This window comes from Oreochromis aureus, linkage group 3 (assembly GCF_013358895.1).
Source record: "Oreochromis aureus strain Israel breed Guangdong linkage group 3, ZZ_aureus, whole genome shotgun sequence".
NCBI classification, from domain to species: domain Eukaryota; kingdom Metazoa; phylum Chordata; class Actinopteri; order Cichliformes; family Cichlidae; genus Oreochromis; species Oreochromis aureus.
Genome location: NC_052944.1, coordinates 23,742,169 through 23,769,594, shown reverse-complemented (window position 1 = coordinate 23,769,594; position 27,426 = coordinate 23,742,169). Strand labels below are relative to the sequence as shown.

The 27,426-nt window shown below is 38.7% G+C and overlaps 3 protein-coding genes across 3 annotated transcripts; 2 read left to right on the top strand and 1 right to left on the bottom strand.

The window, feature by feature from the left end:
- Window positions 1–768: 768 nt before the first annotated feature.
- tm4sf5 (transmembrane 4 L six family member 5) lies at window positions 769–9,187 on the bottom strand. Its single transcript, XM_031749383.2, has 5 exons — window positions 8,793–9,187; window positions 7,671–7,751; window positions 5,896–6,038; window positions 3,370–3,562; window positions 769–1,147 (listed from the first exon to the last, which is right to left on the bottom strand). The coding sequence occupies exons 1-5, from the start codon at window positions 8,964–8,966 to the stop codon at window positions 1,130–1,132; spliced, it is 609 nt and encodes a 202-aa protein (XP_031605243.1). The 5' UTR covers window positions 8,967–9,187; the 3' UTR covers window positions 769–1,129.
- A 5,140-nt stretch (window positions 9,188–14,327) lies between these two features.
- Window positions 14,328–17,883, top strand: zgc:103586. The gene is made up of 5 exons (XM_031749337.2): window positions 14,328–15,012; window positions 15,110–15,226; window positions 16,446–16,557; window positions 16,624–16,681; window positions 17,587–17,883. The coding sequence occupies exons 1-5, from the start codon at window positions 15,006–15,008 to the stop codon at window positions 17,698–17,700; spliced, it is 408 nt and encodes a 135-aa protein (XP_031605197.1). The 5' UTR covers window positions 14,328–15,005; the 3' UTR covers window positions 17,701–17,883.
- A 30-nt stretch (window positions 17,884–17,913) lies between these two features.
- Window positions 17,914–23,604, top strand: fis1 (fission, mitochondrial 1). Its single transcript, XM_031749341.2, has 5 exons — window positions 17,914–18,045; window positions 18,508–18,640; window positions 21,501–21,577; window positions 22,655–22,760; window positions 22,840–23,604. Exons 1-5 carry the CDS (start codon window positions 18,001–18,003, stop codon window positions 22,941–22,943), a joined length of 465 nt encoding a protein of 154 aa, XP_031605201.1. The 5' UTR covers window positions 17,914–18,000; the 3' UTR covers window positions 22,944–23,604.
- The last annotated feature ends 3,822 nt before the right edge of the window (window positions 23,605–27,426 follow it).

The following is a 27,426-nucleotide window of genomic DNA, read 5'->3' as shown; positions in this document are numbered from 1 at the left end:
TGAGTCTTTGGCAGGCCGATTCTTATGTTCGACACCCCTGGGTTAAGAGTCACTGTTCAGCCCTGTAAAGTGAGGGAGATGCCACTGTGTGAGAAGGATGCCACATGACTAATAATCCCCAATTTTATAAAATAACTACCCTCTGTGGTAAATATGACTTAATATATCATATGAGTTTGACTCTGGAGGGAAAATATGCAACATATAACACATTTAACTAGTTAGATGCACATTTTAAAGACCAAAGAGGTTAAAAAACATCTGGCATAAATACATTTTGTTGGACCATTATTCTGACAGCTCATAGTAACAAAATTGCAGAGGATAGAGTAGAGACAGGTACAGGCAACAGCTGCTGCACAATAACAACATGTGGTGTTGGACATGCAGGTACAGCAACACTTCCACTGACACTTGTATAAAAAACAAACACATGGTCATGGACACAGAGCTGGAGTCAGATGATGAGTAACAGGTAACCTGGATCTGTGGTCTATATGTGATGCTGCTGTGGATGCCCATTTCACACACAGTGAGGTTGATCCACCTTTTATTCTTCATTTGGATCCGCATGATGTTGTAGATGATGGATGATACGGTCATCTCAGGCACAGAATTCACAACCAGCAAGTCCAAGGTAATATCTTTATATTACTGTGTGTATATAGATGTTTGGATCCTGAAATATATGTTAATGCTGCTGTGAGAGCTGTATCTGCTGCAGCTGTAGCAACAGTGTGTCTGAATGTAATGAAGAGCAAATCCAACGTCATTTAAAAATATGCTGCCTTTATTTTTTTATAGCTTTGATCACATTTGTCACCTTTACCTGGTATACAGTGTAAGCCCAAATAAAACAGTTATTTACAATTTATTCATATCCGTCCTGTGTTGATTCCTCAGCACAGAAATTACTCCTTATTTAATAAATTATTTCAGTTAAAGGAATTAAATCGGGAGAAACAAACAAGAAGATTGCAAATTCACAAAATAATGGAGTTCGGTTTCGACACATTCTGGAAAGAGGAAACAAAAGCGAGTCGATGAGCTTCTTCACAGAATTGGCACCAATGGAGAAAAGTGTGGGGCCCTTTTGTGGGCCGTCACAGCAGGATTGTCTTCGTCACGCTTACAGTCCACTTTCATCCTGCAACAGGACAAACGTCACATGTTCAGTTAACATATCGGACAGGACGCCGGCTCTCAGATGACTAACAGGGGCGTTAATAAACTGGAGAACCATGTTAATATGTAGACATCTGATGATACAGTTCACATGTGAATGTGGACGTTCTGGACAAGTTTCCACTGAAGCACGTTGCTAAATACTTTGGATATAATGTCTTAAGATAAATAGGAAAACACAGGTCATCAGTAGATGTTTAACCATGCGCTAAATGTGAGCTTAATCTTTAGCATGTGGATTCGTCTTGTTGTTTGTACAGTTCATGTTGGTGTTTATGAATTTTGACCTTTACCATGTTTTCCGTCAAGCTGCTGGTTTACCTATTGCACCTTTATGGAAAGAAATCTGTCACTGCTTTTACATCATGTATTTTTTGAGTAATTCTTTTAGCTGCTGCATCAAGAGGAAGGTATTGGAAAATATTATCTGAAATATTTTTATGAACTTGAAAGTTTTTGTTTAAACTAAGCCTTTATTTTTGAGTTTGGTGTTTTAGCTTTAGATTTCTTTGTGCAAGTTTGGATTTTTATGTTACATGCACTCATTGCACTTTTGGGAAAATATGCCTATTTGTGAATTTGCACTACATACACAAACAAGCAGAGGTTTTGGATTGCATAACGACTAAAGACAAACAACAGATAAAATTAGCTTGGCTCTGCACAAAAGTATGAAGATCCTGTTCACAGCAACTGAAACCTACAAATGACACATTATGTCTCATATCAATCAATCAATCAATCAATTTGTACATCAGCCATAAACTGCTCTATAAAAAGATACATTGAAAAGGTTAAAACTATGTAAAAAAAAAAAAAAAAAAAGTGAACATGTCCTGGTAATTGTCTGTCTGTATATTATCCATATTTTTTAACAGAAGTTTCCATAAATGTTAAAATTCAAAGTGTTGGGTTAAAAATACGTGAAAAAATCTGTAAAAAATGTTTATGGAAAATTCCTTCATTTAAAAAAGCTACATTGTATTTTTACAGTATAATTTAGATGGACGTGTGTGACTTCTTTTACCAGATGGTTAGACGACCGTTTTGCACTCGAGTTTTGCATTTTGGCTGGTTTGGAAATCATATGTGATTACATTTGGATGTGAGGATGGTTTAGTTTAGTGAAATGATGCATTGTACACTACTGTGAAATTAATTTGTCTACTGAACACAGCCCCGAAACAAAGTGTATTGTGTGCTCACTCCTTGAAGTATCTTTTAGAATAACATAGCACCAAACAAGCGAGCGGCGGGTCTGACTGAGAACCAGAGGGCCTGTGGTATCGGCTTGAGCTTGAGATTGAGCAGCTATGTTCTGAAGCAGCGGTGTCAAACCCAGCTTACAGTGAAGAAAAAGTTCTGTAATCTCATTGCTCAGACTGTCTTGTAATTACAAAAACAGAAAGTTTTTGTTAATTTACAAATGTTTTTTTCTGACCTCCTGACACATAACCTGCTTTATCAGCTATTTTACTCTACATGGGAGCATAATTTATACAATTAATTATTAACAGAAAAAAATAAAACAACCATAAACAAGGTTCGTTTTCATTATTATGTGATTTCTTTGTGCAACCAGAGGAGTCGCCCCCTGCTGGTTATTAGAGGTATTAAGGGTTAGGGCACATATACACTGGCTCCACTTTTTCTTTTCCTAGAGCTTTTATACAGTCTGCAGTCTAAATTAGTTTAATAATACAAAGTGTAGATTTTTTTAGACCTTATTTCCCAAAATGTTTAAAAATTCCTTTAAATTAGTGCTGTTTCCGTCCCCACTGAGAGCCATTTTCCTGTGCAGAAACATTCCCAAAACAGCCAAACTCCTCACTTCATTTATCAACACAGGATCCAAACTACAAAACTTGTTTTTGTAATCCGTGACAGGCTGGATGGAAGTCATGAACCGCAATCCAAGAGTTCTAAAGAAATTCAGTCTGGAAGTACAAAATGGCCAAAGGCCATAAATGGAGTTGCTGAGAAGAGCTGACTCAGTTCCAGCAACCAAACAAGCTACAGCACATTAGTGAGCCGTCACTATGACTCTCATGTTTGAATAAACTGTTTACAATTTTACTGCCTCGAACGTCTGACCTCTGAGACTCACAAATACACTCAAGTGATTAGAAAGAATTCCTCTACCCTCGCCCGGCTCAGGCGGAGGTTTAGGATTCGTTCACTTACGTCTTTGCTGTCCCGACAGTCCCCGCAGATGCATCCCAAACAGCCGTTGATCGCCTGGAGGCCGCAGAGCACAATCTGCAGCAAGCCCATGGCCAGCAGGATGGAGAACAGAACGATGTTCCACAGCACTATGTTTTTAGGGTGCACACATGTAGTCCACAAATCCTGGTTTACAAGGTAGCTCCCATTGCCCCTGTGAAGGAGAGGACCAGTGGAGCATAAGCAGTGACCGGGGTCATACTAACAGCATCAATGAAAATATGGATGAGAATGAGGAAGTGAAGAAAAAGCTGTGATGGTTGAAGAGAAGGAGAAAAAAGTGTGAGGTGGTGAAAGAAAGCTTACTTATTTACATAAATATTAAAGGAATACTTCTGAGAAATAATTTATATTTTATTTCTTGCTGATATGCGTTCAATCCAGCTCTCACGTCCCCTTAAATCAACACAGAGACTGGAAACAGGTTAATCCAGTCCAGACAAGAAAAAGCAAGTCTATGCTGCAGCTCAAAATCTCACGAACTTCTTTGTTTGAAAGATCAAAGATTGGATATGATATAATTTAATATTTTATAGCATTATTGCATTATTGCTACAATCATGTGAAAAAAAGTATATTTCACAGGGCCTAATACGACCTGGCTGGATCAACAAATGAAAGCTGCCCAAGTCCAGTGACTGCAAAACAAGCCAAAACCATCACCCCACCACTGCCGTGCTGACAGCTAGTATGAGGTGTTTGTGTTTATATGCTGTGTTTGCTTTTTGCCAAATGTAACACTGTGCATTATGTCCAGACATTTCAAATATGGTCTCATCTGTCTGAAGGACAGAAGTTTTGTGGCTCATTCAGATGCACCTTTGCAATCCTAAGTAGTGCTGGGATGGTCTTTTTACAGGAAGAAGCTTTAAGCTTTGGTTGTTCACAGGACTGCATTTTGTTACCGGCTCAACAGCGAGGGTTAAAAAAAATAAGAAGCCAACACAGAATACCAAGAACAGCAGTAAACAGCTGTTCAGTAAACTGAAAATGAGTCACAATGTCCAACTTGAATAGTTTGAACATGCAAACGTAAGGTTATGTCCTTGATTTAGCTGCTCATGGGGTGAATTTATATTAGGGCTTAAAGTTTTTCATTGGTCAACATCCATCTGCAGTATTTTCTCTTGAAATTACCTTTCACATCAAACACTATCACTGCAGGACGGTGCTTTATCAGCGTTTACTCTGTAGCCAGTAAATATTTATATATGACATCTTCAAACTTTATTTAAAGGCTGTTGAAGGTTAACGCTTTCCTGTCCCACCCCAAAACGACGTCACACGAACAAGTACAACGAAGTAAACCAAAATACACTGATACATAAATGAATCATTTCCCTCTTTGCAATCTAGAATTCTGAAACATTTGTTTCCTCAATTTGATATCTTATAGCAGCCTATTCATAGTGACACAGACAGCAAACACAAAGGCTTCTTTCCCAGCCTCCTTCCTCGTAGCAGATATAGAGCATATCTTGTGATCTGAGAGAATCACTTCTTGTTTTTCACATCATCCTTTCAGCACTGTTAGAGATATTAAATACCTAAATAGTTTGACCTAAAAATCGACAGTTAACAGAACAGAAACGAGAAAGAGGAACTTAAAGTTTTCTGGAGGAAGGATAAGCCCGGGTCACATGTTAATATCCCACCATGCATTGTGTAATCAGACTTGTTTTTCTTGGTTTGCCCTTTAAACTGCTGTCATCACAGACAAGCGTGATTATTAACAACAAGCTCATATTTATTAACAGTTGTCCCAATCGCATAAGGGGCCTTTATCACCTGCTTGTAAAATGACTCGGCGGTGACGATCACATTAGGTGGATGATTATGTAACCGTTTTAATCCCATCTGAGCATCGATGAATATTACAACCGTTTTAAAAGGTCAAGAAACAGGTGATGAGAACAAGTGGCTGAATGTTCTCATCATCAGTTTCCAAACCCAAGCTTAGGACACGTGATGGAACATACTGGTTCGCTGTGCCACCTACTGGACTTTAAGAGTATTGCAGGATAGGGGTGAAAAGGTGGTAGAAGGTGGTACTGATAAAAAGATAGGAAGCTGAGCTGTACATTGGAGGGATAGTGGATATACTGCACATAGGAAGATGAAGATGGAGTCATCAGGCAGGAGGAAAAGAGGAAGACCTCAGAGGAGGTTCATTGATGTAGTAAAGGAGGACATGTTAGAGGTTTGGTGTGACAAAGGGGGATGTTGGGGACAGGGTGAGACTCTAACAAAACCAGCCAAAGGAAGAAAAATAATATAGTAATAATTATATATTTTGGTGCTTCTCAAAGAAAGATAAAGCAGTTAAATATAACTTAAGAGAAAAGAAGAATAACTTCAAAAGGAAATTATATATTTTATCTGCGTCCAGGGTATCAGTCAAGACTATAATTACTGGCTCAATCTGCTGTTTCAGTGCTTATAAAAAAGTACATTTAAAAAATATAACGATGAAGGTGGAACACTCACTTGCCCGTGTCTTTAAAGGGGTACTCCCAGTGGCCACTTTCCACCTGGCACTTGGGTCCAACAGCCAACCCAGCTGAGGCGACACTAGTGCAGTAAATCCCTCCAAGAACGCCGACGGCGGAGGATATGACCGAGCTGAACATCTAAAAGTAAGATGAGCACATTTAGGTGTTTTTTCACTTGTGCAAGAGATTATGAATTATTGTTATTGTACAAGTGTGTTTGTTCTTTACAGAGATTTTTCCTGTCATTCATCATTTCTTTCTTTCTTTCTTCTTTCTTTTTTTTTAATTTTCTGGGATAAGTTCATGTTTATTTTACTCAAAATTAATGTGGAAAACAAGTGGAAGGAGCCATGAATCATTGTAGGAGATACGGAAGTTTTGTGAAGCATACAATAAACATATATATATATAAAACCTAATAATTTTCTGGGTTTTGGTTTCCATATTGAGGTTTTTAGAGAAGTCCATGAACGGGGCATGGAAAAGAGAGAACTTGCGTTGCTTAACTTCTATTTCAAAGAGAAAAGTGATTTCCTTTTTTGTTTTTTAACTGTTTTTTTTCTGAAAACATGCAAAAATATAAACAATCATGCCCTAAAACTAAAACATTATCAACTCAAGCATTATGGAGCTTTACTTACCTTTTATTTTTAGGATTTTCTTTTTCTTTTAATAATAAATAAGCAGGTGGACTTTGAGTAAAGCTCTACACAAAAGTTTATTTTATCCCCTGTAGAAAAATTATTAGGTTACTAATTAACAAATATCATGTTTTATGGCTTTTATCCAATATATAAAATATAAACAGTTCTTAAAAATGTATTAAACTGCCAACCAGTGTAAGGTTTAGGCTGCAGTTGCCCTAAATTAACAGTGTTGGTAATAACATTAAAAAAAAGTTTCTGTTATAGTGTCTGTAACGGTTAATCCACCAGTACGCAGAAGCTGTTTAATCAAAACAACATTTTTAATGCTAAAATATAAGTAATTTTGTTATCCAGGAATTTTAAACAGCCAGTTTTACACAAAAATTGATTACTTGCTAATATAAAAATCTAATGCATATTTCCCCAATAAATAAAAATATCATTTCTAGCTTTAATCAAGTTTTTTGTATTAAAAATAAATATTTGTGTTTTCTTGTTTTTATGACAGTCGATCTGATGAATTTACTAACCCCTTTATGTACTGTTGTTGATATCACTGCAAGGTTATCTACCCAAAATAAAAAGGAATTGCAAAATGTACGTCTGTGATGTGTTACTGGACAGCTCATGCACACAGTGGCTTTCTGCCTATGCTTACTCAAAGTTAGCCATTTATGGTCTCAGTGCATATAATTAACAATAATGAAAACGTGAACTTTTTATTTAGTTTTTTCTTTCTAAGTGTCAGTGACCTAAGATGCTAAAAGTCAAAGCAGTGCATATTTTTAAAAAATTGCTGTCTGGTCATTCAGACTTAATGGCTCCTCACTTCTGTAATTAGCGATGCAGTTCCTAATAATCAAAGAGAAGTGAGGATCTGGAATTCAGATAAAGAGCTGTACTTCTGCAAAACATCTTCAGCAAAACTTTAAATACTTATTGTTTGAAGTACAAATAATTCTCTTTGTCAGGGCATCTGGGTACATTAATGATCATGCACTAAAGTTTGTCCTTTGGACTTATATATACCTTTTATTACACATCATTATCAGTGCAGTCCCCCACACACAACAGTATTGTGTAACATGGAAATGCAATAAATCTTTCAAATGATTTAACTCACCCGGCAGCGGTTGCCACAGCAACCTTGTCCACAGCAACCCTTGCCCCCGGCCCTGATAGCTGAACAGCTCGGACACAGCATCTGACAGGTGCAGAGACGAAACATTACGTCTGCTATCAAAAAAAACTGTTTTTGTTGTTGATGAATCCTATCAAAAAAAAAAAGTTTTTCTATTTTTTTGTGTCCACCCACAGGTTACATACTTATTTGTGTGCGAGCATGTGCACAATTGTGTGTGTGTGTGTGTTCGCTTATCTATCAAACCAAATATTTGTAAATCCTGCATCAAGGTTTACCCAGCGGGCAGCGACATCCCAAAGATAGTCGAAAGGGATCAAACTTCCTGGTCTGAACTGAAATGTTATACTGAAGTACAATGGCCAGCTCTCTCAGAGAATCAAAAGATTAAATATTTATGAATTATTTATTGATAGTGATAGCTCATACAATGTCAAGATAGTCCCCTTTTAATAGGGGAAGTGTAATACAGTTTAACTACTTTAGCTTCTTTAATAGCAGTAAGGAAGCTAAAGTAATGAAAGCTGCCAAATGAATGTAAACGCTACAACATTTCTATCTCAATTATAGCAGTATAAATACTTTAGTACTGCATTTTATTGTATTTTTATTATTAAAGATCCTTAATATGAGCTGTGTGATTTGGTTACATTATTTATTTATTTTCAGAATGACTTACATTTACATTCTTCTTCATTGTTTTGGTATCTGAAGCATGTTCTATGTACACATAAGCTGAGCTAGAATTTAAAATGTTTACTCTGTGAGTCATAACACATCTTTAAAATAATCCCTAACCACTGTTAAAGGTGCTGCTTTTACTGGTTATACATATGACAAGTCAAATAATAACATCGCGCCTAACCCCAAACCGCTAATAAGGTGATAGAGACAAAGAGCAGTGTACTATTAATAAAAATGCACTAACAAAACTCTATTATAATCTAAAAATGATCATACAGTAGTAATTCTCAATAAAACTCAATAAAAGTAAGCAGTTTAACTTTACTAGTTTACACTAGGCCACGTAACGGCTGAAAAACCCAATAAAAATGAGCAATAAAACATTTCACCAGACTCTCTATGTGGAACTGGTTTACTCACAATCAGGCCTCCTCCGAGGAGCCCCCCCATGAGCCAAACCTCGGTGGAGATCTCACTGGTGTTCAGTTGCTTCCCGTCGGGGAAGAAAAGAAGCAAGTTGGAGATGATGCAGATGAAGGCTGAAGGCAGCAGGATCAGGCCCACCAGGCGGGCGCACTTTCCTGTACAACACATGGCTTAAGCTTCTTTTTTTTCTTTCACTTGGCTCCTCTGGGGATCTGACTCTCCTCTCAAGAGGAAGTCGGTGAAAAGTGCAGGAAACCAAAAAGAGGAGGTGAACGAGAGAGAAAGAGAGAGCGAAAGAGAGCGAGAGAGAGGAGATCACCTGTGGCGGCTCACGCCACGAAACTCAAATACAAGCAGTGACCGTTACAGTGGGGAACAGAGAGGGAACAAAGGCCAGATGTTGGCGTGGGTGCTACCGATCTATGATGTCAGAGCTGGGCGTCTCCTCACACGTCTTAGATAAAGATGAAAAGTCTTGAGGCAGAGACTTATATTTGTAATGTAAAGTTAACCAGAAAAAAAAGTGACCACTGATAGACTACATGGGGGGCGGGGGGATCAATGCATTCAGTCTTAACGAGGCTGGGAGAAAACCGCCAGATCACCATCGTCGTATGATTTCACACAGCTCTGAAATTAACAATTTCATGTGAAAAACACTTAAAAACATTATGAAAAGTCAGGACTCGAGCTGATTGGTTACCTATAATATTTTGTAAAGATTTTTGTAATGTTTTTAAGCATTGCAGTAAAGATTTAAACCAAACAGCTCAGCACTTGAAACACAACATCCCGCTGCTTTTACTTTCACCCAACACAAATTATCATTGTTCACTGCTTTGTTTTACTTTAACTTCTGCTCATTTTTACCTTTTGAAGCTATAGAAAGGGTTAATCAGCTCACATTGACTACATTTATAGCATCTGTCAGTATAACAAATGATAGTGCCATAAAAGTGCTTTCCACCATCTGCTCATATCAGTCCACCCATGACTGAAGGGTGTGCTGATAACGATTTTTTCCATGCACCCGATGAATCAATCACTCATTCAGTCACTCAGAAACAGTATTAAATGTCCAGATTATTTGGGCTCAGAGTCTGGACAGCATTAAAAAAAAAAGACAGAAATGTGCAATAGAAATGAATGCGTGGACTCACAACTACGAAAGTTGTGCAAGTTAAATCCACACCAGAGAAAAAAAACACATGAAAAAGATGCATAAATCGTGGTCTATTCATTTAAAATGTACATTTATTTTGAGAGGAAATCATCGCACCTCAGTATCAGCACTCAGGTCAAACTCCATCACCTGTGATGGTACCTGGGGGGGTCTCGGGGAAGGATGATGCCAATGCACATTCTGCAAGTATTACACCAGCCGGGTTCCAAAAAGGCCTGAATCCATCTCAGACCTGCCACCCACTGAAAACATTTTCTGAATTTCAAAATGCAGCAAGTATGACAGAGGAGCCCAGGACCTGCTGACACACTTACAATTCTCTATCTCTCAAGAAAGCACTGAATCACCTCTACGCACTGTGCTGCATGACGGCGATTCACCACAGTGATAAAGATGTCGCTATAAAAAGACTCTTTGCCCTCATAAACATGAAGCAATAATTCTGAATAAAATGCAGCTGACACATATAAAATCAAAGGTTGATTTATTTTTGAAATCATTAATCATTAATGAAAAGTGCTTGGTGTAAACTGACTGTATACCAATGAAGTAAATTTCCATTTCATTTAAATCTTTCCATTGTACTTACATAACAAAATTACAGGGACATTTTTTTTTTTTACATGTAATCAAATTACTTAATGTGGGCATAAATATTTTTGAGTTCATGCCACTTTACAGGAAATGTGTCTCATTCAAACTGAGCAAATAGTTATTCACCAAAAGCAATCTATTCAGTTTCAATCTAGTTTTATTTATATAGCAAATCACAACAACAGTTTATATTGCTTTATATTGTAAGGCAGACCCTACTATAATACAGAGAAAACAGAGAACCTCTGTGAGCAAGGGCTTTGACGATAGTGGGAAAGAAAAACTCCCTTTTTACAGGAAGAAACCTCCAGCAGCACTAGGCGCAGCATTCAGGGGCTGTGTCCCAATTCAGGGTCTGCACGCTTGAAGTACGCATTTCAAGTGCGATTACGTCACCGCCACGCGACGACGGCTGTCCCAATTCGAAGTGTACTTCAAATGCATACTCCAAATGCGCCGTCAATTTCCCCAAATATCACGCGTGGTCCGGTGCACGCTTCGTGGTCCCATATATCCCACAATCCATAGCGCGGCGGTGGGTGTGGATAATTTTGCCGCAAAATACGGCAGAAGGGAGCGGCCGAAGAGTGAACTGTCAAAAGTAAGTACTGAATATTATGTCACTTATTTATGTGCGAATGTTTAAGAACATTAAAACATTACTGTTGGCCACATGTCGGCAAAGTTATGTGACATTAATGATGTTTGTACTTTCAGTGGTAACTTGGTTTTAAAGCCTTTACTTCTAAATATATATATAGTTGACCTTAATCTTACAGAGAATGTGATGATTTTATGGATAATTAAAGTCAGTCATATATCCACAAACACAACAAGCTGAAAGTCAGTGATGCTGCTCGGTTTGCAGTCCTGAATATGACGGCACAAGCAGGATTCACTGCACTGTTAATGTTAGCTATGTTATATTGCTGCCTCTGTTCGGTGGTGTCGCCAAACGGACTTTAACGTGTGTTTGAACGAGCTGACGGTTCACTCGTTAAGCTGAAAGAAAGATGCTTTAATCACAGGAGTCACACGTGTCCACTGGACCATCTGGGAACTCTTCTTGTTTAGCACTCGTAATAACACAAACACTAAATCCTCCTTCTCTTGTGCTGTTTTGTAGCAGTGTATACACCTGAGACTGTCACCTGTCTGTCTGTCCTGCTCTCTCTCTGTTTCTTTCTCTCTGATTGTGGAATAAAAGTATGAACATGTATTTATAAGTTACACTTGTGTTTGAATCCTGCAGCTTATCACACATTTGATTTCCATGTGTGACGACTGCAAGTGTCCAGAGTGAGGACAGACTGAGGGACCCACTGCTGCACATCATCTGTGAGGCTTTGCACCCCTGATGATCCACCAGGACAAACTCAGCAGTGTGTGAGGAAGAGGAGGAGGAAGAGCCAGCAGCAGCTGACAGATGGAGAGAATAGACAGACTGTTCCCTGTTTCTGAAGGACTGCTAGGAAAGTTTAACATAACTAATTGTCTGTCCTGAATCAGTCTTATTAGGTAATGTTCAAATAATGTTATCATTCCAGTGTTTTCAGTGTGGGAGAAAGTACTCAGGGCCTTCAAGTTACACACTATGAAAGGCAGCAACAAGTTTAATGTTCAGAAACCTAAAGTATGTATCAGCAGCAGAATGGAGCTAAAAATAAACGTTTGTTTCAGTTCTATGAAGCTTTGAGTATTTTGGATTAGTAGCACTGCTGTGTTTGTTGCATCATATTGCTGTAATTGTTTATATGCTTTATATATTCTGAGCTAAGTTGATCTATAGTGTTACATCATATTCTATAAGGATGTTTTGTGTTTGTATACTTTCTGCCCAGTTTGACCCATTTAGCAGAAGTCGGGCTGTTTAAGGCTCTGATATCTATTCTGTATGACTTAAAGCAGTTATGACATGGTCTGATTTTCTCACCCAATAAAGGAATATTTAATATATCAGTCTACTCTTCATTCTATCAGAAACAGTTATCACAGCTCGTACATTTTCTTTTTACACATATATGTAAGCATTGAGCCAAATTTAGTAATGCCAACATATTGAAAGAACAATGTTTGTCTCTTATATATAATACATCTATATATACACTGTCAGAGATACTTGTCTTTGAGTGAAGATTTAAGGTGATAGGAAATATAAATAACTGCTACTTGCATCTTTGACCCAGAGTTCAAGCTCATATATATATATAATCTGACAATACATATAATATTGTCCATATTATATTAACATTACCACAGTGAGATGATTTTAGTCTCATGAACAACATTAGCTAATTATCATTTACTAACTAATCTTGAAATGACTGTTCAGTACAGAAATGAAGCCCAACTATCATGTTTTACAGTCCTGTGGTCTCAACTAATCAAAGTGATGTCATGACAAAAATGAATGACCAACAAAACATTTTTTCTCCTTCATTTCTGTCACACAATGCTGTATGAAACATTTCTCGCAGTTAGTATCATGGTTGCTAGGCAACCTGAACAGCGCGACGAAGGCTAGACCGTCCCATTTATCAAGACTCTCACTTCCGCACTTCCCGTACTTGTAGTACGCGCCGTACGTAGTACGCGTAGTGTGCGTACTTCAAGCGTGCATACCCTGAATTGGGACACAGCCAGGGTCAACTGATCCAGCAGTAACTATCCGGTCTTTAAGTGATGACGTGATGAAGTGGCCCAAACTACTCTGCGTTTAATAAGGCTTTTGTGGGGGTTTTTTTTTTACATGTTTTAATACTTTGTATCTTGTTCTATTTAATCTCAACAAGCCCCTAAAAACAGTCAGTGATCACGGTCGGCCTCCCTCTGTTTTTATTACTGCTAATCATTTTAAAGCTGAGTTTTTAAAACTTCACGATGTAACAGCCCAGCCCACGCAGCAGTATATTAATAACTAACCTCTATGTATTGTGGATGGATTGTCTCAGTTGTTCTCTCGACTGAAGTTCGGTCAGTTTACAGCATCCTGCCCTGCGATTGCATTTGTCCCTAAGTTAACGTTCATCCTCCAGCTTCACTGTTTATTTTATGCTAACATAGCTGTGTCGCTAGCGATCACATAGCACCCTACAAACGTCACTGCTGTTTACTTTCCTGTCTTCGTTTATGTTGGAAGTGATAGCAGAGCTGTACGTTTTAATTTTTCACAAATCGCTTAGTCCGAACATGGTACACCATGTTTAGGATTAAACTAGCGAGCTAACTTCCAACTACGTTAAATTTCATAAATTCGGTTTTCATGGATGCCTGGATGTTAAACTTAATTGTTACACCTGTTAGAGCAGCCACACTGATCATTTTTATTACATATGAAAGAATTTAGACAGTTTTTCAACTCTGAGTGATGCCACAGTGATCGTGTGACTTAGGAACCTGCAGCGGAGTTGGGGCCCAGGCACGGCTAATGATGTCAGACTTAGATAAGCTTTATCAAAAAAGAAAGTAGAAAGGGTGTCTGTCTCCCAAATCCAAACTGGAAGCTTTAATATTTAGATATTAATCGAACAGCAGAAAAACTTGTTTTTGGATTAAAAAATAAAATAAAAATAATAATGTGAAGCGTTGAGTACTTGCCAGCAACTATGACTGTGCATTAAACCGCCATCACATCTCTGTGGAAAACACTGGACCGCATAGCAAATGTAATTCGCACAGGAACAACGTGCATAAGAGACCCACTGAAGCACGATTTGTACTTTTAGCAAGAGATTGTGTTCTTTTTAATGAACAAACGTGTGTGCCAGTGCACTGGTGTGGTTCACTGAGCAGCTCTGCGCTACAATGAAAGCTTTTGGCACGGAGAGCTGCACCCGGCTTTGGATACAGAGACGATGATACTTCAAATCATTGTGATGGTTTAATCCTCTCATGGGATTTGTTTAGGAAAGTTCTTGATGACTTTATTTCTAAGTATGTAGGAAACACAGGTAAACAGTAGAGGAAACAAATCCTGACCTGTTCTTCCATCTGTTCAGTTTGCAGGCCCTAAATATGTCCGAGCACTAAACTTGTAAACATGCCCTGCTCTGCCTTAGCCCACAGCAGCTTTATTCACACTTTCTGGTGATGTAGAGCCTCCGAGTGTTTTTAACATTGGTCTGTTTAAAAATGATTGATTGATTCCCATCCCACTTTTCTCGCGAGAAACCAAAGGTCAGGTCTCCTGCAGTCCTGGCCATAACGGTCCAAGTCTGGTCGATGACGTTGCACCCCTGCCAGCCAATAATGTGAACGGTAAACAGTGCGTGTGCAGCTGTCACAAAGCCTGCCCACCTCGCGACCCTCCGGCAGCCGTCAGCAGACCTGAATTAAAAGTCACTTGCATTACCATAGGTACAATTTATTTCTTTGTCACGTGACAGCATAGCTGGTTAAGGTGATATAATCCAGAAGCGTCTTCAGCTACAATGACAGGCAAGTGCACTCCTCTAACCCCCCACAGCTTCTCAGCAGTTTCGGGGGTCCACTGTTTAATCACAGCTGACACAGGTTTGTTGTCTGTCATGCGCAGATCAAGTGAAGGAGCTCGTTTCAAAGTGCCTGCAGGCTCGGGACAAGGCTTACTGTCCATACAGCCGCTTCCCTGTCGGTGCGGCCGTGTTGACAGCAGATGGCGCCATATTCACAGGTAATAACAGACAGGCGTGTCATAGATGCCGTAACATTAAGCAATGGATGAAAGTGCAATTAAGCAAGCAGGCTACTGTACTTAAGTGCAATTAAAAGGTAATTCTTCCTTAATGGTGGCTTCATTTCGGGGGCCAGTATAGTGCATTTTATGTGCTTATTAGTCTATCTGCAGATTAAATGTTGTGATAAAACCACAGCACAGCAGCAACAGCAGCTATAGTGCTCGTAGGCTTCTCGTGTACTAATGCACTGGTTTTTATAATCAAGCAACAAAAACCAGAGACAATATTTATATTCATTTCTAAGATCCTGTACTTTTCTTATTATTACATGTATATAAGCATTTTTCTTATATGCTCTCATGTATATATTTTAGGTTTTGATACTTAGATTTATTTATTTAGGTTGATTCGATTGCAAGTCAGTGCGCTGAAATTTAATTCTAGTGCGCACTCAATGGTGTATGTTCAGAACGACAGTAAATTAACCCAAGCACTTTTCCACGTATAGTACTCACTATAACACATGATTCAATTTACACTTTTATGTGACTGTTCTTCTAATACGTGAATTTGTTTTTATCTATAAACTCAGACCCACAATTAATATATATGTTTGTGTACATTGCACTGTAGTAAATGTTATCGTTTGTTTGTTGTGCAGGATTTTGTAGCTCCTCATAATGCCAATGCACTCATGTGCTACTGCAGTGAAACTTTAATTTCGTGGAATAAACCTATAAACTTTATCTTATCCGATCAGCTTTAATCTCATCTGGCACTAAACTGAACTTGGCTGTGAATTTCCCAAATGAGAGACAATAAAGGATATTGCTATTCTATTCTATTCTCTTCTATGCTATTTTATTCTGTTCTGTTCTATTGTCTGTAACTTGGTACAGTAGTAAAAATGGCATGCAGAAGTTATAGTACAATAATGTGATCTCTATAGAAAGTAAATAAAACTAACAGAGGCAATTTGCTATCGTAATTCTTTTTATATATTTTAATAGTTTCGGCAGACTTTATTTATAAAACAATTAACGAATCACAGATTTCGACTTACCAAGAGAAGGCAGTAAAACAGTGAGACTCAAATGTACAACTCACAAAGTAAAATTGCTTTTCAAAAGCCAGAGATATCAAATATGATTTTACGATGCCTCCCAGTAGAGCGCTATAAAAGAGCCCAGGGTCTAAGTATTGTTAGATTTCCAGGCTGCAATGTGGAGAATGCATCTTACGGACTGACGGTGTGTGCCGAGCGGACTGCCATCCAGAGAGCTGTGGTGGAGGGCCACAGACAATTCCGCGCCATCGCCGTGACATGGTAAGTCTCAACAAAGCACGTTGCAACATGTTCCCGAGCACTCATCCTCTCCTCTCCTCTGTGCAGTGACATCAAAGACCGCTTTGTTGGACCATGCGGAGCGTGCCGACAGGTCCTCTTGGAGGTGAGGAGGTGTCTCTAAGGCATTTTTTCACATCTGTGTAATTCAGGAACCCATATTCATCCTGCCCTGTAAAACACATCCACAGTGTGAGGTGCTTGTGTGTCTTCTGGCAGGAGAAGCTGTTTTTTACAGGCTTGTTAAACTAGCACAGTAAAGTGTTATGGCTTTTCTACAGTGAAGGGCACTTTGTATCAGCAAAAAAAGAATATTTTCTCCTCCTAAAATCTTGTCATAAACATTCAAGATTAGATAAGATTTATTATTTGTCCTTTCAGAAATTAAATTTTGACCTTTTGGGAACCTGAGATGTCACTCTTACAGATGTCTGTAGACACTAACAACAAGAAACTGCTGCAGTAACATTGATAAAGATCAAATATGTACGAATATTTGTGAGTGACACCCATATCATACCACATCATATCATATGTCACCTGGATTTGTTCAGCAGAGTTATACTACAAGGTATAAAAGACCTCTAGGCATGCGATGTTCATAAAGGTGGCACCCCTAACCATGATACATCACTGAGCATGTCTCACCCCTTTCCCACCACTCATGATTCTCAAAGTGGGGTCATACTATGTTGTTGCTGACCTGTGATCGTACTGCTGATGTTTACAGTCTGATTAGAAGTGATTTTTTCTGTAATCTGATGGACCATTTTAATGAAAATTAAGAACTCAAACCACTCTAAACCTCCTGGTTTAGATACATATAGCTCTTAGATATATAATATAATATAATATAATATTTATTAATACCTATATCATTTATAATATTTATAAAAGTGATATTTTATTCCTAGTGAGTCTTGCCTGGGCTTTGAAATACTTTATGTTAGGTCTAAACCTTGCTTGCTGATATTTTTATATACTGTTTTGCTTTCTCTCTGTGTTTCACAGTTTGGATCAGACTGGACTGTATACTTGACCAAGCCGGACGGCTCTTACAAAGAAACCAGCCTCAATGAACTGTTGCCTTTAGCCTTTTCCCCATCACATCTAGCTAAGAACTGATGAAACCTCAGCGAGATCCTTCTTTGGCTGATCTTACAGTGACATGGCAAAATTAAGGAATTAAATAAATAAAAGTAATATACTCTGTAGACTTCTATCACCTTTGAAGTTGTTTTACGATAAATAAATATAAATGTGATGCCAGGCTTCCCATAAACAATAAAGCTTACTGTTTTAAGCGTCTGATGGGTTTTTTTGTTGTTATGTAACCGAGGCGTTACCAGAGAAATCTGACGATGACGTGTTTGTGTGTGTGTCATGTGACCACGCTGGGCGTGTCTTAAATTAGTTTCCGGAAACATGGAGGCTGTACTGAGTGATGTGGTGGCTCCTGAAGACCTTCTAGTAAGTTTTCACGTTATTAAACTTCTTCCTTGCAAATAAAACACACATTTAGCATGTGAGCGACTCTTCCCGTCGCCTCACAGCGTCTGTCTGTCGATAACCGTTGGTACTTGGGCGAAATGTGACGTTGTCGACACGCACTTTGTCGCGTCACGTAGCTAGCTCGTGCTAATCATCATGTTTATGATTGAACATCCGGACATTGTGTTATCGTAGTTTCGAGTAATAAAACAGTTTATGGCTAATGTAGATTGGGAGTGATGTTAGACTTTAGTTTGTGAACTTACTTGCTCAACAGCTGAATATTGTAACTGTTGCTCGTGGATACACAACACACAGTACAGAGGAAGGGTCAAGGCATCAGCTAACAGAAACACAACAGAAGTGACTTTTTCAATAAATGAATAAATAATAATAATAAAATATGAAACCAGTAATTTTTGCCTATTTTTTTAATTCCAGAAATTTGAGAAGAAATATAACAGCGAACTGGCGAAGGGTGCTGTCTCCAAAGAAACAAAGTTTGAATATGCTTGGTGTTTGATCAGGAGTAAATACTCACAGGATATCAAGAAGGGGATTACACTTTTGGAGGGTAAGTTCACCCACTACACCTTATGTACTTCTTCTTTACCTCGCTAAATCATCATGGCAACTGATGCTGAACACATAACTCGGGCTCTGTACTACAAAGCAAGTTCAACATAGCCAGGACTTCTTTCTGTTATGTGGATTCACTTACCCTAACTTTGGAAATCAGGATAAATTTTTACAGGAAGCTGGTTATCAACTCGAAAAATTAACCAGAGCTTTCCCTTGCACGTTGTTCACATGAAAGAGCTGTCGTTTACAGCATCTGACCAATCTAAAAAAGCGTTTCGTGGATCATGTGACTCTTCTTCCAAAGAAAATGATCCTTATGAGTGCCACCTACTCCAGTCAAAGACGTCAGATGATTATAAAATGGTGAAAAATCTCTAAATAACCTAAAATACAACAGCAAAATGCAACATTGTTAAACATGCAATGTTTTGCACAGAGCAGTAAAATAAACATTTTAGTTCCAGTGAATTATTTTTTTACTCAGTGCACTCTCAGTGTTGTTGTTTATGTCAGAGGTAACAGCTGCACATTAGAGCTCTGCAACTTTAAAAAAAAGCTGATGACGGATTTATGAGGTCAATGTTGATGTTTGAGATGTTCATATGTGTTTTATTAAGAAGTCTTTAAAGTGTGTTCTTAAAGATTTTTAGGTGCATCAGCAGAAATCTAAACTTTATAAGTATGTTATTATCTTTGGCATTGCTACAAAAAAACCCTAACAAAAATATCATACCTAACATATCAGTTATAATGTAACTGTATTAACTAAAATTATAGAAATGTCCTTGGATTGTAGACTTGGTTTAGGTTTACTGATGAGTCTTGTCCGTTGACCCAGTGCTGGTGCTGTACTTATTCAGTTTGGCCATTTTGAGAACCCGCTTCCATCGGCGCAGTAGTTACGTCTAGCTTCTTTCATTTAAGAAAGCTGACAAAGGTGACACCTGTCCTCTCATCTGGAGACATCAATAGCTACTTTTATTATGTCTCAGCTGGATTATTGTAATGCACTTTATGTTCGAGTTAGCCAGTCTTCTCTGTCAAGTCGATATTGGTTCAAAATGCTGCTGTGCTTTTCTGGGTACATTACACCCATTCTGGCTACCTATGCCCTCTAAAGCCCACTCTAAAGTTCTTGTATTTGTTTTTAAATCCTTCAATGGTCTAGGCCTGTCTTTATCCCCACCCTCCTGTCCGAGCTCTCTGGTCATCTGACTTGTTGTTCCCACGTGTACATAGATCTAAGCGGAAGTTCAGAGGGGTCTGCTTCCCCTAAATTATAGGAAAAATTGCCTTTGCACATTAGACAGTCAACTACGTGTCCATTTCAAAAACCCATCGATAAGCATTTTTATATTTTCTGACTTTCAACCCAGCATGAGACATAAATCTTTCTTGTTTTTATTGTTTTATACTTGCTTGTTTTTGTTTTTATTTTATCGCAGTTTTTATTGGTGCTGTTTTTACTTCATTTCATTTTTGTGTACAGCACTTTCTGTCTGTTGCGGCTATTTTTAAAGTGCTTTATGCTATGGACTGTTTCAAACTAATAGTTTCATTTTTTGTTTGTTTTTTTGGTGTTGTTTTTGTTTTCCTGTAGTTATTTATCTACATTGGTAATAGACACCAGTATACAAAAAGCGTAAGATGTAAACCGTGGTCCCAGGGCAGCTCACATAAAAGCTTTACAGTAATCAAAGACTTGATAAGTTAAAAGTGGTCACAGAGCTGTTGTGGTTTCAGCCGCTGTATGAGGTGAGCCTTAAATGTGTGATAAGTAGAGTGCTCCTTTATTGCCATTGATAGACTCTTGTGTTTAGTCAGTATTGTGAGTAGTGACAGCACAGTTTGTCCAAATGAAGTGAACCTATGAAGTACCTCACAGTCCCCTCTAGTGGTGGCTCTAGTGCTAAACCCACATTCTGTGCTTGCAGTAATAAATAAAGGAGGTTGGCATGTCCATGTAAAATCTTATACATAAAACAGTCAGCCTTCAATTTTTTAACATTATTAATTATTAACTCAAGGATTTGTTGTTCAATGGGAATATTGAATGACCTCGAGAAATATTATGGCTTTTTTAAAATAATGAGTCTGTTGATTTAAGTGTTGTTTCAGCTGTTAACGATCAGGTAGTGAAACAATAAGCAATACAAATAAAAGAATGATACAGTCTAAGCTGTGATGGCCATCAGAGTCTAATTTGCTGGCAGACTGCCCCTCCGGGGGTCCTGGTGCCTGGAGCCCCGGGGGGGGGGTTGCGTACAATTCTGTGTGTCTCTCTATGTTGGGTGAGTGTGTGAGTATTTGTATATGTGTGTATGAGGGTGGGAATGCATGTTTGTGTCTGTGTGTGCCTGTTTGTCTATGTCTATGTGTCAGGTTGGGTCTTAGACTCCACCTCTATCGGAACATCTCCCCCACCATACTCCCTGCCAGTGGCTGGTGCCCCCACCTGCTGGTGCACTGATGGTTCTCGGTGTCCGGGGCTGGGTGCTCGAGTGCGTACTGGCTCATTCCCGGCTGCTGCCTTGGTGTTGGGCAGTGATGATAATGACAGCAGACAGAAGCTGTGAGTGTCATCAGTTATTCATTGCAGCAGATCTTCCTGCGGTCGCTGAGGTCAGCGTCTCCAACTTTGGGCCCAGCAATTTTGTGGTCTTTTTCTTTCTTTATAAATGGGTGGAACTGGTTCTGGATTAGGCACTAGTGCTGCGTCACTGGAAAAGCTCAGCACAGCCAGCTCCATTACCTGCACAGTGATTATTTTTGTAGCTTGTGACGTTTTGGTTTCCGTGTGTTTGCAGTTTTCCTGGTTTGAATCAGTGTGTGTTTATTTGTTTTTCTCATAGAACTGGTTCAGAAAGCATCAAAGGACGACTCACGGGACTTTTTGTTCTACCTTGCAGTGGCCAACTACAGACTCAAAGTGAGTGGCACTTGTTTCTTCTTCTCAGTTCAGGTTTATGGGAGACAAAATGAAGAAACAGACCTGCAGAAATCTCTGCTTTTGTATCACGCTGCTTTTGAGCTTCAGATAAAAGAGAGGGCAAAGGTCAAATATGACAGGCAGAGCAAAATATTTCTCTCTCTGCCTTTACCTCTTACTTCCTGCTCCTCCCTAAAAGAAAGTCATCTTACTCATTGGTTCGCATTTACAGAGGGTTTTTCTAATTGGTCTGATCCTAAAATACTGCTGATGCATGGTTACATACAATACTAGGAAAATGTTTCCTTATCACACCCAGTTCTCTGTAAAAGAAATGTCCTCACTTGTATTTCAGTACAATAATGTGCTCGTCTCTGACCTCCCACTCACTGTACTTGGAAGATAACTAATCAGACCTTCAAAGGCTGCAGGTCACAATGACCTCGGTCTCTTCTGTTAAGTTTTGCACAATGAGCGTACATGAACGCCTTTTACCTGACGATCTTCAACACATGATGGGTTTCTTTCATGCTTTCATGCGTGAATAAAAATGTCATTTTTAATGATGCCATGCCATTTAATGAATCTGTGGAAAGGTTTTGCCACTGAAGCTGGCGGTTACCCTGCCCGCATTCCCAACGAGCCAATCAACAGCTGAAGCGGTAAACAAACGAACCAATCACAGGCATGCAGTGAGAGCTTCATGACCGTTTGAACTCTGTGGTGGGAGACATAAAAAGACGCAGACAAGCACACTTATTGGTATCCTTGGTTTGCCGTATCCATTACATGAATCAGCATTTGTTTCGAGTGCTCTGGAGGGATGACGTCGATCATGCCGGCACATTCAATCGAGGAGCGTTGTGTAACCTGGATGTGGATAGCAGGAGGAGAAAAAAACGTTTTTAGACCCTTTATTATGGCGCAAAGTCCCACTGACCACGGCAATTACTGGCACGGCTCTATCTCCCCATTAATTTAGATAGCCGCTTGGAGGTGTTACAGGGGTGGCTGTCGAGTGATGAGAGCTGCTTTTGGAAGGACTTCCGTAAACTAGACTTTCTCTTCTCCCTCCAGGAATATGAAAAAGCTCTCAAGTATATCCGCATTCTCCTAAAGAATGAGCCGGGGAACAAGCAGGCTCTTGAGCTGGAGAAGCTCATTGACAAGGCTTTAAAGAAAGGTAAGAAAGAAATGGTTTCATAATATAAGTGCTTGTGTTTTGAAAACTACATCCTGACCTTTTACCTCTTGATATCTAGATGGCCTTGTTGGCATGGCGATCGTCGGGGGAATCGGCCTTGGCGTGGCCGGTTTAGCGGGCCTCATCGGCTTGGCCGTGTCAAAAGGAGCTGCCAAATCCTAACCTGGGTGTGAGAGGGAACATCAATGTTTTGCTGGACTCACACACTGACCAGCCTGCATAAAAATAAAAATAAAGCTTTTGTACTAAAAGCTTGGAAGACGTATAATTTTGATTTGAGGGTGAATATAAACTGCATTATTTAAAAGATTTGAATATTGCCAGCTGTAACAAGGGTGAAAATCGTCGTACATACATTTGTTGACACACTAATAACCTGTCACTTCCTCATTTGTTGTTTAAACAAACTATAATAGGAGAGGTGTCGTTTAACCCTTATATAATTTTCATACTGTGCACTTCAGCCCAAATATTTACAGCTTGTAAAAAGAAAATTTGTCCAGATGCATGATTTTGCTTCAGTTGTTGTTCGTTGCACTGATTTTTGAAGCGTTACAGAAAGTGTTACTGATGAAGCGGAAAGTGAAGCCTGTAATCCTGTAATGAGGGAAGAGAATCATTTGTTTGGTGGTGACGTCTCGGTGACTCTGCCATACTTCTGCTGCCGCTGCTGAGGAGGCAGTGAGCAGATGTTTGCATTTACTCTGGATCCAGCTCTTATAATGGAAATTAAACTGTTTTATGTTGTGTAAAAAGCATTTCCTAACATTAATATTAATGGGTTGTTTTCCATCTCTATTAATAAAATGATTTTCAAATGAGAGATTTGTGTCGTCTGCTTTAGATATCTCAGAGTAACGCGCACACACACACTACAGTGGAGTAAAAGCTATCCTTTAAATTCTTTTGCAGCACAAGTAAGCATTTGATTACATGGAGTCCTCATTATAATAAGAGGATATTAAAACATTGAGCAATGTATTTATATGGATAAATACATTGTAATGAAATGAAATTAAGAAAAGTCAAAATCTGAATTTTACATAGCATAATTAGCCTATTTTGTTTGGGATATGTATTCACAAGTCACATTTTAATTGTACGTTGAAGCCTTTTATTCACCTGACAGCCACGAACAGCACACAATCACCAGTTATCTAACACCTATGTCTGTGGGAAGAAGCTGGATTATCCACGCAGAAAGGATCCAAATGGCATTTAGACCCAGAAACTTAAGCAGTGACTGAATCAAATAATTAAATGAATCTACAGACTCAAAATTGTTTAAAATCCTTTTATAAAATTAAACGTAACTTTAAAAACGTGTTTTATACTTTTGCAGCTATTTTCATATTTACATTTGAACCTGTTTAATGATACTAAAATATGTATGTATAATCTTTTTATTCGTTTTCTATTTGATAATGAACCGATAATCTGACATAAGCGATATGAAAGTAGAGCCGTTGCACAGTGACGTTCCCATCACTGCCACGCATAACACACATCAGATCAACAGACACGGTGAACACAGCAGCTGTGAGCGCGGTGTCAAAGCTGTGGGTCCCGTCGAGTCACCGGCTCGCTCCCCTGACGATGCCCGATCCACCTGACTGGTTTGTTAAAGAGCGGGAGCGCGCACACGCAAGCTTCCTCACACACCAAATGAACTTTAACGCATTTAGCTCCCGAACTCCTTATTACCACAAGGCATATTTATGTTCACACGTCCCTCAGTATTAACACCTGAAGTCCGCAACAGGCTCCGTGTCACATTTTCCTTCCTGCTTCACCTGCACTTTGGCACAGCAGCCAACAGAATCTATGTAAAGCTCGGTGTTCTTCTGCACCCAAGCTGCTCACGGGGTTATATAAAGGATCTGTTTGTGCTCCATCAAAACTGTCAGGGCTTTATTGAGATGAGAGCAATATGTCATTATATTTTATAGATTTATGGGACTGGTGTTCCATAGGTGTCCAAAAAATTCCATTTCCAAGTGCTCTTTTGTTTAACACAGCAAGAGATTTTCAGTACAGCATTTAAGTCACAACACCGTCTTAAATCAACCAAACTCTGATTTGCATTGAAATTAAAATAAACATTGCTGTGAAATTTTAGCTTCACATATTAAATACTTTTCCAGCTGAATTTTTTTAAAATTGCCGAATCAATCAACCGATTTTATATTGAAAATATGAAAGAAGACCGGCACTCCTGCAAATTCCCATATTCAAGCACACATTAATTAAAAAAAAAAAAAACAACCTTCAAAGTTGCAAAAGACAACTTGTGACAATTTTTAAATGATAAACAGTTGAATTACACAATATTGTAAAATTAGACATGCAGAATACTTTTTAATATTACATTTTTAGTCACAAAAATGAAGAAAACTTTTATTCACCTTTCTTATTTTCTGCTCTGCATTTTGCAAAAAACATGTGATGGTCCATAGTTTGAATGTACAGTAGGCTACATAATAATTGCTGTTCAATTTAGCGTCATATATGTATTAAAATTAAAGGCGTGTTTTTTGTTTTTTTATGACATACAATGTTTATATCGTTTTTCTTGCACATTAAAGTCAAAGTCAAAAGGCAGTAATTGAAAATGCTTTTTTCAAAAGATAAACTATTAAAGATGAAAGCCTGAAATGTTGAATTTTCTCACCATCAAAATAAAACGGGGTCTTTAATGTGGGACACATGCATTAAAAATATCTGCGTATTGGCTTATTAAAATATGTAGTCCTGCATATTTGAGCACACAATTTCTGAATAATAAATAATTCACTGCACTATGATGCTAAAACAAAAGATAGAATGCTTTTAAACATCGATTTATTAGTCACAAAAATGAAGAAAATGCTATTTTCATTGAATTTTCATGAAGGATTGAGCAAATAGAACAAAATTCTGGAATTCTAGACGGTACGCCTGTAAGTACAACTGGGAAAATTTCCTATAATTAAGAGCACCTCCCTTTCTTCAAGGCCCCACCCACGTTCCTGTCATTGTTTCACTGATTTCATAAAAAGTGGGTCCTCGTAACACACATACTGTTTTATTTAGGTCCAGCATCACTCCAACACAAGACGGTTTATAATCTAGACATGGTTTGGGATGAAGAAGAACTGAATGGCTTTAAAACACACGGTGTAAGAGTTTTAAGGAAACCCAGGAGCCAGGATTCTGTAACACTGTAGCATTTTTCTACCATATCTATAAAGATCAATCGATAAATCAAAGTCCGATATGAAACCCCATTCTTATCAATGTCATTTATTAACTGTTAGTTTTACAATGAGGGATTTGGTGAACACAATGTGACAGCTTGTATTGTGATTGTCATCTAACTCTCTGAGAGTTTAACCCACGCACGAGTTCGCTCACTCTTAATCATCCTCATATCTTGACCCTCGGAGAGATTCAAACAGCCAACATCTTTTTACAGCGGGGAGGTTTATGGAGGCTATGGTTTATGTGCCGCGTTATCAGCGTGATGGGATGTTACTTATTAACCCGGCTGAGAGGACCGAAACTCGGATCGGCCTGAGAAAACAATCATTTTTTCTGGTGTAAAATAGATGATCATGTAGGTAAACAATTAGATAAAAGCATATCTGAAGAAACAAATAACCAAACAGAGGAGCAGAAAATAGACATAATGTCTAACTGACCCCCGAGCTGTCTTCCCACGCGCGGTTTAAACATACTTAAACATTAATGATTCATCAGAGCTGGTGTAACTCAGCTCAGCTTCAGTGCCTCTAAGAGCCAACGTCCATCAAGTATCCAGCGGGTTTAACACAGCTGGGAACAAGGTGTAACGGCTTGGTTACCCCCCGGTGTGCATGTGTAACTACACTGTAAATTAAGGTTGTTGTATAATCCAGTTAAACAGCAGCTGATTGCGGGCAGACACTAGGAAAGGCGGTACATGAATGCACACATGTTAACACACATCTCCCATCTGTGTTACCCAACCTTCATTTCCTTATAAGCCTTGTGGATTTTGCACCATCTGCAACGCGGCTTTTGATCATTTTTCATTATACTTGGATACAAATGATTTAAAATGAAAGATGCCAAAGTTGTAACTTTCTGGAAAGTGAGTGGAAAGTGGAAAATTATAGTTGCTCTTTGAAGCCAAGTTTCGACCTGTTGCTCATCGGGACAATGTTAATGTTTACCCAAGCATACCAACATTTGCTAATTGGCGCTAGACTCCAGTAATAAAATCAAGATTTCTGTGAGGAAATTTCACCTTGTAAGTCTGTTTGTGCGTATCTCTGTGTGTCATAATGGCAAAAGTGGTTCTGAAGACACCTATTGTGGCAGAAAACTAACACAGCGGTGAAACTGAAAACTTTGGCAGGCGTTTTCTGTCCATGGAGCAGCACTGCAATAGTATAAGATGCGGTCATGACATTTCACGAGTGTTGCTGACACTTTCACAGATGGGTACAGTCTGTACTTGTGGGATTCCTCAACAAGATGAGTTCAGGTTTTAAAGATATTATGGTGGCACCAACCCCAGATTTATTCTTTGTCTTATCTTTACTACATGTTATTACAAGAAAAAAAAAATCATACCAATAAATTCACACTGTCTGGGCCTATGTGACAGACTTATACCTGCCAT